General features: G+C 40.6%; 1 protein-coding gene across 1 annotated transcript in view; it reads right to left on the minus strand.

Annotated features, from left to right (window-relative positions):
- aldh8a1 (aldehyde dehydrogenase 8 family, member A1) overlaps nt 1–15,650 on the minus strand; it is a 40,966-nt gene that overhangs the window by 23,093 nt on the left and 2,223 nt on the right. Inside the window, exons 2-5 of the mRNA XM_060936698.1 lie at nt 12,294–12,441; nt 6,158–6,313; nt 5,940–6,089; nt 2,979–3,235 (exon numbers count right to left, since the gene is read on the minus strand). Coding sequence (XP_060792681.1) covers nt 2,979–3,235; nt 5,940–6,089; nt 6,158–6,313; nt 12,294–12,441 — 711 coding nt within the window. The remainder of the gene's footprint in view (nt 1–2,978; nt 3,236–5,939; nt 6,090–6,157; nt 6,314–12,293; nt 12,442–15,650) is intronic.

Consider the following 15,650-nt stretch of genomic DNA (forward strand, 5'->3'; position numbering starts at 1 on the left):
CAGCGTGTGACGTCATGTTGTCTTGACGACCATGCAATATCGTAAACCATATTCAACACTCGTTCTCCATTGGGTAGAGTGACATAATACACATAGGATAAGCGATATGCTAATAATATTGCATGCTATCAAACCAAATGAATGAAACCCACGAGAAGGGAATAGAATATGTTTTTATTCCATCGAAAAAGTGTCCTGTATGGATAATGATTCCTGATATTTCATTCCGATGATGTCACTCCCAGTGTTTTCCGGCTGACTAGATGCGCGTCGTCAAAATGGTGAACCGATTCAAAATTAAAATTATTTTGATTAACTTGCATTGTTTTTTGTGGATGTGACTATATAATATAAAGAACATTACACAGTTGTATGAAGATATGAAGTTTATCTTCTTGTGTTGAAAAATATACATTCACCACTCGATGATAAACTTCATATCTTCATGCGATGGTGTAGCTTTAATGGTTGTTCAGATTGGGCCCTCTGGTGTTCAAATGGTGCCACTGCATTAAAGGAGAACTGAAGTCATTTTTAAACTTGCTTTATTTCTTAATTAACGTGTTATTCAATTACGTTTTCAGTTTTAGTAACCTTATATCGTGACTCGTATTGGCAACTAATTGCAATTAAATATTATACTTATCGGCCTGTTCGGTTTTTAGCCGTGTTGAATTTAGTTCGTTTGGTCCACGGCAGGCGTCGCTTATCCGCGCGATCTTCACAAGACTTGTGCGAGACTTTGAAACGTGAAGTGTCAGCCAGGTGTCAGTGCCGCCATTTTGAAAACTTTTCCAAACGAAATATTGCACAAAAACGAGTTTAAATGACGATTACTGCCTACTTTTTTCAAACTTTCCTGATTGCTATCAAAACAAACAAAACTTCCGGCTTGATTACGTCAGCATTCGAAAGAGGTCATGCGCGTCTTTTGACAACATTGGCAGATGTTGGTCACTTTGATTTCCGCTGTACGTTTTACTTTCGTCCTACGATGTCTCGCACAGGTCTCAACGAATCTCGTTTACGGCCATCGCTTTGACATATGGATTGATATATTACAGAGCATATTTCAAACACTCAGAACTTGCTATAGCAGCGACAAAATAGCGATCAAACATGCATTCCTTTATTTAATAAAATGAGACAAATAGAATTTTGATAAAAAATTTGCCTTTAGTTCTCCTTTAAATGCATAATTAATAAAACACTCATACACAATGTAAATAGCCAATTTTCACAAAGTTTTGTATCGTGTTATGAAACATCTTTACACCAGTGGCGGCTGGTAGTCTTTCAAACAGGGGAGGCTGGTCGGTTACGATATTTCCAGATTTTAAAAGAAAAAACACATCAATTTTGCCCATACTCTTGCCTCTGATCTGGCTGATTGTTGGCAGGGTCACAAACTGTGAAATAACAGGTTCTTCTGGCCCATTAGCCTACTGTCCAATATACATGATGGTGGTGTTGGGGGGGGGGGGGGGGGGTTATATTTTAACATTTTATATTTTAAAATTGTGGCATGTGGTTTAAAAATTGATCATTATTGAAAGCAGCTCTTTGTCAGGAACCTCAGCAGTAACAGCAGAGTGTTCTGGAATAGGCACAAGCACTGACCTTGGGGAGCCAAACATAGAGCTGGGTGCCACACATTTCATTCAATGACACTTTCCCTATATTTTACTTATTTTGACTGAGAAATGTTTTACTGACAATTTTGATAACCCTTCACTTTTAATCCAGGTCTGTAGTGTGAAATGTTCTCAGCTGTGTTTTTGTTTAAAAATGTTTTCCAAATTGTAGCTGTGTTTAATTCATATCCAGAGAAATATATATTCCAATATAATATACTCAGCATAAACATTTTAAATAGATTCTATATTTTTGGTCCATCCATGACATATTACTAAAGTAGCCTATTTACTGTTGTTGATGTGGGTCACTTGCTGTTAGCCAATTCACTTTCTCGTACCAGGAGAGCTGAAAGGAACGAGTATTATTCCCTACCTTTTTCACCAAGTCAATTTGAGGCGTTGGTCTACCCTGCTCTTTAATTTTAATTTTTTCCTCGAAAGGAAGACTGGCAAATGGCTTCGCCAAAATTAAATCAGCAATGCTTGGCATCCGTGCGCAGCTTTCTTGCTAGCTGACTAGCCCCCTCAAGTTCAAGTTCAGTCACTCAAATAAACGAAATTTCTCAAACTAAGATAGCAAACTTGACAACACTATATTTACACTTTATTTACAATGAAAATTTATACAAACTAAAAAAGCTGGTAGAAACCGTATGTAATGAATGAAATCGAAATGTAAGCTGATCTCTTACAATACACCACAGCACTTGCGAATCCGCATGGGACTGAACTGAGATTCACCGCTGCCTGTCTATAGTTGAAATGAGCTGTCAATCAAAGAAAATATCCGGCTGCTTTCACCAATCACCAGTCTCCTCGCGGAAAGCTTTGCCATGTCCCTCCCACTGTGAGGCTGGGAGTCCGTGGGCGTGCGTTTTCACAGTATTTGTCCAATAATTGTCTTGCATTTTGATATTGAAAAGCGCAGAGCTCCCAAATGCCATTGAAGTGCACTGAGGCTGGGCTGCATCGCGCTGTCACGAGGGGGAAAAACTCATGCACACATTAGGCAAACTGGGGAAAGTTATAACGGAATGATTTCGCACTGTAGTTGGGTTGAGCACATATATTTCTATGATTCTGGATCTGAAATAGCAATGTTATAAGGTCAGCTATAACATAAGCCTAGCACAATTCATCCTACACGATGTTCGTCATTTTTAGAGGAGGCTGAGCCTCCCTGGTTGTCTTAGAGCAATCGCCCGTGCTTTATACCCCTATTATAAAGTGCCAGATTAGGTTTTTTAATACTGAGATCACAATTTTATTGTATGATTGATCACCTGGAGTAAAAAAGTTTAGCTGATATAAAAGTTAGCTGGGCTGAATAACAGAGCTCACCTGATTGGAGAAGCTGGAGCGCACCGTGGTGCTGATGCACTGCTCAAGGTCAGCATCAGCGAACACGATGGCTGGGTTTTTCCCCCCTAGCTCAAGAGAGAGTTTCTTGCAGTAGGGGCTGCTGCGCTCTGTTATGGCTCGAGCTGTAGCCGTGCTGCCCGTAAATGAAATTAACGGCACATCTGGGTGAGACACGAGGGCCTCGCCTGCACGTGGACCTGTGCCGAAAACCACGTTCACAACTCCTGGTGGGAAACCTGTACACACACACGTTGTAACATGTTGAAAGACGGATACATAAACATACACTGAATAATAAAGTGCGAAGCAGGAGTTGAGAAGCTATGTATCAAAATAAATTATGTAAGGATAAAATACTCAGAGATGTGCTGCTGTAGGAAAATAATCAATGACGGGATGGTGGGATGGAATTACTGTTACCATAAAAAAGTGGATTATTTTCTTATAACACAATACACACACAGTAGGGTTTTATTCCTTTTATACCACAATGACTTTTTTTTATTTATTACAGAATGACATGATACTTTTATCACCTTATCATTGTTATCACTTGTGTTATAGCAACTGTACAGTAAGTAGTCGGTTCCTTCACCAGCCTTGTTTTTCTCTCTCTTGAAACCCACAAACTATACACTCCCTCTGTCCCATGTCTGAAGATGTAATAATGTGGCTTGACTTAAAGTGCTGATACTGGAGACTCCTTCTAAAAACTGCTCCATTTGCAGCAGGAACTGCTGCCTGATCTGCTCCGGGAAATGAATCGACACTTTCTGACCAATTCGTCATTTGTCTGATTAATCAACAATCCATTTAAAAGTACACTACATCTCCAGAGTGAAGAAAGCTGTCCAAGAGATGACCACTAGATGTAAAATCAATCTCTGTGAGTGATTAGCGCCACCTAGTGACCCTTTTGCTGATTTTTCAAATGGGTACAGTTTTCCTGCAGAATATTTAAACACAGTGTATGAGTGTTTCTGTGAATACTAAGAAATGTGTGTCCCAGAGTCGTCTCCAGGCCTGTGTTTTTTGTGGAGAGGTCTAAAACCTGTACATACAGCAAGAACTCCCTGGGGCCGAGTGTGAAAACACATTCAGCAGACCTCTCGGACATTTCTTAGTTGTTGGAAAAAAAAAAGTGTGAAAATGGCCAACTTGGCTTGTCCCACCTGCAACCTTGGTTTGAACTGATGGTGTTGTTTCTCCACTGAAAGCCAGCAGACAGGATTAACCCTCTGTGCACGTCATGGGTATGAGTGTGCTTAAAGAAAATATAACTCAACTTGATGCAGCTTTTCATCATTTCGATTGCAGCTCAGCCAAAGTAGGCGTCCCACGAAGTATAGTTGCGGTCAACTCTGTGACGGTGCCGAATTCAGCCCCAGCGTTGCCACGGTTACTCAGATACAAGGCTCGCCTGCCTCATGTTATCTGGCAGGGCAACAGAACAACATCTCGTACACACGATCGTGTGTCCTGCTCTGGATATGTTTTTGGGTTTTTTTTGAGGAATTGAGTGTGTAGAAATTGAAGCATACCCTTTTTACGTGTCAACTGCGCCAGCCAACTCCCTTCACACACATGATCCTGGACAATAATAGGGTGATACTGATGGACATGGCAAGCCAAAAAGCCCAAAATTTGTCAGCTATGTGACGTCTAATTTCAGGTAGAGTTATCATTCCCAGCGCTGCTGGATCCTGCAGTGCAGGCTACAATTCCACCAACAATGTCGACTGATGAAGCCGAATTCTAGACAACAAGCCATTTAAGGATCACAGCCCCCAGGAGTGTATTACAGGAAGAGGTAATAGCTGGTCTATCTGTCACAGAGTTGACATCTCACAAAATGATGTATGTGATTAGTGTTGTATACTGAAAAATATAAACGCATTTGAGCGCGGGTCTGCTGTGGACCTTTTACTCGGGATGTGGTCCTATCATGTGGCAGTAAATTTATACCAAAACCCAACATGTTTCATTTTTACCAAATTGCCCACCGCAAATTTCTCAGTATTCACACACTGTTAGTGAAGTGCAACAACTTTATCTGAGTGATTTCTATTAAAGCTGTACTGCCTTTTAGATTTTTCAAGTGTAGGTCATAAAAAGAATTTTCCCAACACCCAATTATTTTTGTTTAGTGACCGAAAGCTACTGAATTTGAATCACAGACTTCCAATTTTAATATTTTTTTAATAGAACAATTAATGAATTTAGAGGCACAGGGCCCTAAATTCTCCGCTATTTTTTCCTGCTTCACCGTGACCCAATTCAAGATACTATGTCATGCATCACGTGGTGGGCTTTCCCTGTTCATGCAAGGCATTGTGGGATACAAATTTGAAACAGGAGAGAAAAACGGAGGACGTGAGCGTGCGAATAAAACGTGAAAGACCGACTACAGTAACGGAAAGTGAGAAGAAAAGACGTTATGTTATATACGAAGGAAAGGAAACGCAGGACCAAACTAATAAATATGGGCGCTCAGCGAGCACCTCGGTGTGATCAGCTGTTCGTTTAGCGACAGAATGATGGAACTGTCAGTGCACGCTCAAAGGGAAACCTGTAGATGGCAGTAATGCAACACTGTGGATGCCAGCTGCTGTAAAACCCAAAAGAAGAAGAAGGTAAACCTGCGCATGCGCACACGGACTTCCTCTGTCTGCTTGACTGCGCCAAGCGAGCGATTTCATGCACATTATTTGCTTTAATCCCCTCAAATTAAATAACTTCCCAGCCACAGAATGGCCTGATATTTTGGGAGATATTACAGAAATAAACAGATATCACAATCACCACATTTCAGACGGAACTAAATTTCACCCATTTTATGAAATCGAAAGGCCGTCTCGGTTTAATGGGAGGGATTTTTTTTCTTTGCTCCACAACATATATCAATTGGACTTTAACTGCACGCGCACACACACTGCTCACCAGCCTCCTCCAGCAGCTTGCACATCATCCAGGCAGTGACTGAGGTCATCTCACTGGGTTTGGCCACCACCGTGTTCCCTGTAGCCACTGCAGGAGCGATCTTCCAGGTGAGGAGATACAGAGGCAGGTTCCAAGGACTGATCAGGCCAGCTGGAAGGAAACAAAAGTCTAATTATCATCATCTTCCTCAATCTCTTAACACACACCTAGACACTTACCCACTCCTACAGGACAGCGCACAGTGTAATTGAGGCAGCCCATGTGGTCCATCTGACTGCAGTCGGTTGTGTGGTGCTGGACGGACGAAGCGAAGAATCGGAAGTTGTACGCAGCACGAGGAATGTCGACACTTCGGGCAAAGTTTATTGTTTTTCCTGAGTCAGAAAAGAAGTGGTGACGGATGGAGGAATGGTGGAAGGGAAAGAAAACAAAGACAAAGACAAATCTGTAGGAAATAATTCTGCAAAATAATTGAGCTACCACTATTGGACCTATGTTTTTAAAAAGCATCTTATATATAGTACGGTGCAAAAGTCTTGGGCACATGTAAAGAAATGCTGGAGACCAAAAACAGCTTTAAAAATAATGAAATGTTTCAAAATTAAAAAAAAAAAAATACTATAAACAGTAATCAGTAAACCATCATAAACGAAGAAGTCAATATTTGGCGTGAGACGACTCTTTGCTTAAAAAAAATTATGTTATGTTAAAAAAATAGTTATGCTGTCATAGTTAGTTGCCGGAGTCCCTGCTTGTACTCGGTGCAATATGTATACTGCTCCTACTTATTCAGGTGACATTGGGCATACCTAACCACCTGTGTTTTCTTTCTCTCCCCCCCACCCCAAATCTGTCCCTCTGAGTTACATGGAGTCAACAGGAAATCTTTTGGTGGAGAGGGTGGAGACCTCAACTGGCTATCGTAGCCTGCAGGGAATCGGCCGTCAGACATTCTGTCGCATGTCCCAGACCCGGTGAAATGTAACTGAATTGTCTTGGCCAGCCCTAAGGGTCCCATCTGCATCTCATCATTGCTGAGGAGTGTGCTCCCATCACCCAATCAAGCATCCAGCCAGAGCAGGTCATGATATTTTTTACCATATTAACATGCCATTGTTGTGTGTTATGCCTGATGTAAAGACTCTCGTCTCTGCGAGCCTACCCCACAGATTTAATACTCATCATTTTTAGGGCATACCTAACAACCTGTGTTTTCTTTCTCTCTCTCTTCCCCCCCCAATCTGTCCCTCTGAGTTACATGTTGATCCTGGGATTGAGATGCTGGCCTCTTCTGCCTCTCGGACCTGCTTGATCCATCCTGGTGCCCTGTGTCTGGTCGGAGTTTTATCGCACCGCTCCTGTGAAGGACGGCCCCATGAGGACAGTTGAGGGTTATACCTGTTAAAACTGTTAATATTATAGTCATGTTGTCTGTTGTTGCCCAAATGAGGATGGGTTCCCTTTTGAGTCTGGTTCCTCTCGAGGTTTCTTCCTCATGTCGTCTGAGGGAGTTTTTCCTTGCCACCGTCGCCACAGGCTTGCTCATTGGGGATAGATTAGGGATAAAATTAGCTCATGTTTTAAGTCGTTCAAATTCTGTAAAGCTGCTTTGCGACAATGTTTATTGTTAAAAGCGCGATACAAATAAACTTGATTTGATTTAAAAAAAAAGATCCGTCTCAGGTCCAATGAGGTCAGTTTTATGCAGAAATGATCTGTAGGTTTTCCTGAGCATCTTACAGAACCAGCCACAGTTCTTCTGGACACTTTGTCACACTCGCGTCTTCATTTTGCACCAAAACTTTTGCACCATAGCCTTCATTATGTTTCCTTTTTTTAAAAATGAAAAATGCTCTCTTATGGAATATGCTGCTCAGATATATGACAAACTTTTTTTTTTCCCCTGTAACATTTAATTTTGTGCTGGGGAAATTAAAAAACGTTTGGAACTCTAAAATGTTTTTGTAATGTTTGATTCGATAATGTAGAAGTCATAAAATAGAAATCGAAAACAAAGTTTGTATAAAAACTATAATAGGGTGCCTAAGACTTTTGCACACTACTGTGTGTATATACTGTAGTTTTTTGCCTTGGTTAGACCAGATGACCGAATCATCAGATGACTTTTCTTCACCGAAGCACTCGTTCTGCACCACAAGCCTCATATTTAATATGAAATCAATGAACTTGACTTCATTTGAGTGAACTCTAATAGACTTCTGAAAGGTTTTATATACGATTACAGGTCACTGTTTGCTGTCATTCAATTTAACCGGGATTTTTTTTTATACGTGTGTACGTCAGTGTGTCAGTTTTTAGTCTGTCGACACACGGATTGCTGTGTGATTCACTATTACACCACCACCAGTACATGTGAGACAGACTTGTACTGCACCACTATAACATAACCTAAGCTGATGAATATTAACAAACATGAAGGCCTGGTTTATGAATATTAATAACATGAATTGGTGTCAAGAAGAATGGTTGATGAGTTGAAGCAGAAAACATTTATAGTTTATCTCATCTCATTATCTCTAGCCGCTTTATCCTGTTCTACAGGGTCGCAGGCAAGCTGGAGCCTATCCCAGCTGACTACGGGCGAAAGGCGGGGTACACCCTGGACAAGTCGCCAGGTCATCACAGGGCTGACACATAGACACAGACAACCATTCACACTCACATTCACACCTACGCTCAATTTAGAGTCACCAGTTAACCTAACCTGCATGTCTTTGGACTGTGGGGGAAACCGGAGCACCCGGAGGAAACCCACGCGGACACGGGGAGAACATGCAAACTCCACACAGAAAGGCCCTCGCTGGCCACAGGGCTCGAACCCGGACCTTCTTGCTGTGAGGCGACAGCGCTAACCACTACACCACCGTGCCACCCTGTATGGAATTATGTGCTAAACAAAATGTGTTTCGTATTTTAGATTCTTCAGCGCGTCCAACGTTTACCTTGACACTTTGCACACTATTGGCGTTATCTTAACCAGCTTCATGAGGGAGTCACCTGGAACGCTTTTCAGTTAACAGGTGTGTCTTGTTAAAAGTTAATTAGTTGATGAGTTTCTTACCTTCTTAATCCCTGTGTCCAAAGACATGCTGTTAGGTTAACGTGGGGCGGCCTTGGGCTGAAGCGCCCTTGAGCAAGTTACCGAACCCCTGACTGCTCCCCGGGCGCTCTGGTGTGGCTGCCCACTGCTCTGTGTGTGTTTTCACTGCTTCAGATGGGTTAAATGCAGAGGATGAATTTCACTGTGCTTGAAGTGCGCATGTGACAAATAAAGGTTGTTTCTTCTTCTTTCTTCTTCTGAAATCACTCACTACTCACTATACAGTGCACTATATAGTGAGTTCACCATTTTGTAGTGCTGTCCGAATGTATAGTGAGAATTATTTATTCCACCTTATATAGATAGTGGACTCATAGTATCCCACAATGCACCATGAAAAGTAGTGTACAACTGATGGTCACTAACAAAGCAATATATCCCATTATGCATTGCGGTCATGCTGAAAAAAAGAAGAGTGTTGGGGTGACTGGATGGAGGAGGAAACACATTATAAACTGACATTCAAGTACAAATCAAAAGAGTAAGAGAATAGAAAATAAGCTAAAATAGAATAAGACAGATAAAATACAAGAATAAAAGAGTGCAGAGTGAGGAATTCATCAAAAGCCTCAAACTTGATTGAATAAAAGGCAGCGGTGAAGAAGAAAGAAAGTATTCAGCCTTGATTTAAAAGAAGTGAAAGACGCAGCAGAGTACAACAAAGTTCTTTGTATTTATTAATGTAGGAAAGGCCTTCAGTATAATATGGATTTATCACAAAAATATATGCATGTATTTATTATTTTGAAAACCCACCAGCCGACTGATCTGGCACGTTTTAAAGGAGAACTGAAGTCATTTTTAAACTTGCTTTATTTCTTAATTAACGTGTTATTCAATTACGTTCTGGGCTTTAGTAACCTTATATCGTGACTCGTATTGGCAACTAATTGCAATTAAATATTATACTTATTCGGTTTTTAGCCATGTCAAATTTAGTTCGTTTGGTCCACGGCAGGCGTCGCTTATCCGCGTGATCTTCACGAGACTTGTGCGAGACTTCGAAACGTGAAGTGTCAGCCAGGTGTCAGTGCCGCCATTTTGAAAACTGTTTTCCAAACGAAGTATTGCACAAAAACGAGTTTAAATGATGATTACTGCCTACTTTTTTCAAACTTTCCTGATTGCTATCAAAACAAACAAAACTTCCGGCTTGATCACATCAGCATTCGAAAGAGGGCGCGCACGTCTTTTGACGACGTTGGCAGATGTTGGTCACTTTGATTTCCGCTGTATGTTTTACTTCCGTCCTACGACGTCTCGCACAGGTCTCAACGAATCTCGTTTACGGCCGTTGCTTTGACATACGGACTGATATATTACAGAGCATATTTCAAACACTCAGAACTTGCTATAGCAGCGACAAAATAGCGATCAAAAATGCATTCCGATATTTAATAAAATGAGATAAATAGAATTTTGATCATAAAAAATTTGCCTTCAGTTCTTTAATTGTGCGACAGAAATGACATAAATAACAGCGTGGTGGAGAAGTGTCCAAAAGTGGGTTTTTTTGTTGCTGATTTTTCATTTTACCAATGATCTCACTATATATTACTCTATATAGAATTCACTAGATAGTGAGTAGTGAACGAGAGAGTGATTCTGGACACAGCCAATCCATTTGAGATCAAACAGTAAATAAGTAAATAATAAAAATACAAACAATAAAATAGCCCTATTCAACACCACAGCTGTAATAATCCATGTTATGTCAAGAACTGAACAACTAAGTAAAGAGAAACAACATCCATCATTACTTTAAAACCTGAAGTGACTTTTAATTCATAAAAATAAAGAAAGAACACTGAATTAGAAGGTGTGTCCAAACTTTTAACTGGTGCTGTAGTTCCGATTAGCTGGCTAGTCTCGGTTCAGGGCGGTTGAAAGAGATGTCACAAAGTCAGTCCAGTACGTTCTGAGCAACTTGAGAAGTGGATGGGGAAAAAAAGAAGTTGTGTCTCACTGACACTGTGGTCATGAACCATGAGACCTGATTAGTATAAAGGGACAAGAGTGGACTAAGGACAAACCCCTGAGGCACTCCAGTAGCAAATTTCTGAGGGGAAACGGAACCTCTCCATACTGTAAGTAGTAGGATTGATCCTGTAGAACCAGATCAAATCACAGCTCCCAATCATTAACAAGTATGTTTTTCCCTACGTTATTCCTAATCCGTGCACTGTTTATAAAAGATAAATCATCCTGCAGCTAGTAATAGCATGTTTAATATCAACCTTCGAGAGTAATCTCATCTTAATTGGATATGTTTTTTCTTTAGTTGGCACACGCCAGCATGTCATCCAAAAACCTCTTTAAGGGCAGACTGCCTTTCAGATTTTTCAAGTATAGGTCATAAAAAAATTTTTCCCGACACCCAATTATTTTTGTTTAGTGACCAAAAGTTACTGAATTCAAATCACAGACTTCCAATTTTATTAGTTTTTTTTAAATAGAACAGTTAATGAATTTAGAGCTACGTGGCCCTAAATTCGCCGCTATTTTTTCCTGCTTCACCATGACCTGATTCAAGATACTACATCATGTATCACGTGGTGGGTTTTCCCCATTTGCACAAGGCATTGTGGGATACAAATTTGAAGCAGGAGAGAAAAATGGAGGACGTGAGTGTGCGAATGAAATGTGAAAGAGCGACTACAGTAACGGAAAGAAAGCGAGAAGAAAAGACGTTATGTTATATACGCAGGAAAGGAAACACAGGACCAAACTAATAAATATCGGCGCTCAGCGAGCACCTCGGTGTGATCAGCTGTTCGTTTAGCGACAGAATGATGGAAGTCAGTGCACGCTCAAAGGGAAACCTGTAGATGGCAGTAATGCAGCACTGTGGATGCCAGCTGCCGTAAAACCCAAAAGAAGAAGAAGGTAAACCTGCGCATGCGCACACGGACTTCCTCTGTCTGCTTGACTGCGCGAAGCGAGCGATTTCATGCACATTATTTGCTTTAATCCCCTCAAATTAAATAACTTCCCAGCCACAGAATGGCCTGATATTTTGTGAGATATTACAGAAATAAACAGATATCACAATCACCACATTTCAGACGGAACTAAACTTCACCGATTTTATGAAATCAAAAGGCCGTCTAGCTTTAAAAAAAGAAAAAAAATTATCCGATACTGGATAGACAGACAGACAGACAGATAGATACTGTATGTCTCAAATACACAAGAATATAACACAGAACTGATATACATGTGTAAAGTATTACCCTGGTCTTTAGACTCTGCCTGAGCGAAATCCTCCAGACGAGCTTCAATCAGATCAGCAAGTTTATTCAGAACCCGAGCTCTTTCTGCTGGACTTGTGGCTGACCAGCCAGGAAACGCTTCTTTAGCAGCCTTCACTGCTGCACCCACCTTTACTTACACACACACACACACACACACACACACACACTTTAGTGTTTATGCCACAAAAGCTTCCCAGTTTTGGCCTATTGAACATGATGCACAGAATCCACGGATACACAGAACATGAACAGTCTAAGACCTGAATGATCACAAATCCCCACATCTGCGCTCCAAAATCTAGCAGAAAGCCTTCCCAGAAGAGCAGAGCTTATTATAACAGCAAAATGGACTAAATATGCCATGGATGTTCACCAAACACATGCAGGTGTGGTGGTCAGGTGTCCACAAACTTTTGGTGATATACGCCAGGTTGTCCGGAAAATAAGTAAATAAATAAAATCAAGAAGCAATGGGAATAATGATGATCAAAATCCACGTAAACACAAAACAGCAGTTGGGAAAAGACAAAGAATGTGTGAACATCCAGAGAGTATATGCTGTAATTAAAAAATACAAAATGAAGTGTGTAGTTTTACTGTCGTTGTCATTCTTGACTTTGTATAGTGTGTATGCAGGTTTGCTTTTGTTTTTTTGGCAAAATGTTTGCAGTCACAATAATCACCGAAATAAGTTCTCCTGCGTTGAATATGTACATGCACAGAGTTTGGAGAGTACATGATGTAGTATGAGACTTTGTCATATCTAAATATATTATATAGACACGAGTGTTTTACTGGGAAATATGCCATGCATAATTTAAATACGAGCTCCATCCGAGATCCAAAACCATGACATAAATCTCTATATGTCACTGGTGAGGAAATTGATGGATTGTTTTTGATAAATTTGGAGACTTTGTTTGTGAATGTGTCGATATAATAAAAAGAAAATCACACGTTAGCTTAAAGATATGAAGTTTATCTTCTCGTGTTGAAAAACTCACATTTTTCATACGAAATACATCACGGATCTGAGCGACATATTTAAATAATATTGCGTGGTGTCGAGTGGTATATCAGACATATTCTATTCAGCTAACACGATACTGAATGAGTCGAAGACGAGTAGCTGAACGGAATATCTGATAGACCACAAAAAAAGCCAGCCAATATTATTATGATTATTATTATTATACATACACACACACTCTTCATATCAGCCTTCTCGAAGGCTAACGCGAGCTTAACTGTGAGTTGGTGCCATCAGTGCAGCAGTGAAATCACCTTCCAGCCGGTGTAGCGTTCATCAGTAGTGTTAGCAAATGCTAATAAAGCAGTCAAGCCAGTGCTATCGAGAGCTACAGGCTAACATCTGAGAAACTAAGATTTCTGTCTCCAGACTCTTCTTCCACGCTGCACACTCGCTACAGTATTTTTCACTCAGACTTAAGGATTCATTTCCCTGTGTAATTTACTGAGTTACTTTTAAAATCAACATCGACAGCTCCACACAACGGAGCGACCTGGCAGCCTGACGCTAATCCCTTGCTCTGTTGCTTTTTTGGTTTTGGCTGAGCTCAAGTCCCAGCTCTAATAGTAACGGTTCACCACTGCTTATAAATATGCGTGAAGAATATCTAATGAAGTTTTGGTCGCCTTTCAGGTGTTCAACACGTCTTCCTGGTGAACAAAGAAATGCTTCTTTCTGCACACGCGCAGCAGAAAACTTATTGAATAATCGCATCAGCTCTGACGTCATGTTGTCTTGACAACCATGCAATATCATAAACCATATTCAACACTCATTATTATTGGGTAGAGTGATGTAATACACATAGGATAAGTGATATGCTAACAATATCGCATGCTATCGAACCAAACCCACGAGAAGGGAACAGAACACGTTTTTTATTCCATCGAAAAAGTGTCCTGTGTGTGTGTGTATAATAATTCTCGATACTTCATTCTGATGATGTCACTCCCAGTGTTTTTCCGCTAACTAGATGTGCGTTGCCAAAATGGCAAACGGGTTCAAAATTCGCTTCACTCACTCGTTTATATGTTTGCCACTTGAAGATAAACTTCATATGTTTGCGTGACCATGTAATATCCTCTATATGTGGTCAAGTTTAATCCTTAAACTATACATTCACTGTGCATGTGAAATAAAGACAAATATCTAGTTACAGCAGAGTAATATTGTAATTTTACACATTATTTTCAGTAGACTATGGGTTTCTGCTGACTCTCAGTGAGGTTTTTTTTGTAACTGAACTCTGAGCACAGACCGCAGCTACTTTTCAATCATTATCTCTGGGATGATGAAGGCAAAGTGCATCTGACTGAAACACTTAGTCATGATTCCAGTGCAGAAATCTTGAATAAACCTGCCTCTTACTTCCACACAGGTGCTGATTGGTGTGGTGTTCAGGAGATCAACGCTCATACCGCGTCGTCTGCTCATCCAGCTGCTCCTGAGCGAGGTCAGAAGAGAATCAGAAAAGACTCATGTTCTTGCTGATTGCTTTTCTGCTCACCACAGTTGTAGAGAGTGGTCATTTGCATTATCGAATCATTTCCTGTCAGTTTTGACACCACTCTGGCCACCCTCATCGACATGGCGTTTTCCACCCACAGCACTAACGCTTCATGGATGGTAGGGTGGTCCCGAAATGTATGGGAAAAAATTTTTTTTTTTTTACCAAAACATTCCGACCACCCTACCATTTTTTTTACACAGGCTAAAAGAAGGCAACAAGCAAAATTTCAGAAAAATTGGTTAATATTTAGAGGTGCCACACGAGGTTGCAAATCGGGTTAAGCCATTAACATTAGTTGGTGCGTAGACTGTTGCAGAGAAGATCTCAAACCCCCAAAAAGTCACAGTTCTAGAGAGAATACGCCACTTCTATGAAAAAGAAGAGGCAGGAAGAGTTTATAGACTGATAGAAGGTTAACTTTCATGCACTAAGGGGTTCTTAAACAATGAGCACTGATCGTAATATGCTGATGAAGTTGTGAATGTTTTTCTTTCTATGTTTTTCAGACGGCTAGCAGCAGTAATACAAGTAGTACCGGTGGTGCAAAGCACAAAACCAGAAAGGACGATTATGTTTGGTTAATTGGTCGCACTTCCAAGGAACTGTCAGGGAGAAAGCTTCCTTCTGCTCGGGAAGTCCTTAGTGTGTTCTTTTATCTCCACAAGATACCAGAATACCGAAGGGTTTAGAAAATCACAGCTAATAGCTATTGTTACTTTGAACACAGGAAGTTATATTACTGTATTGTTTGTATTAAAGGCGTCGTGCGGTAATTTCAGCAATCAGGCTATATCAT

This window comes from Neoarius graeffei, chromosome 13, assembly GCF_027579695.1.
Source record: "Neoarius graeffei isolate fNeoGra1 chromosome 13, fNeoGra1.pri, whole genome shotgun sequence".
In the NCBI taxonomy this organism is placed as follows: Eukaryota; Metazoa; Chordata; class Actinopteri; order Siluriformes; family Ariidae; genus Neoarius; species Neoarius graeffei.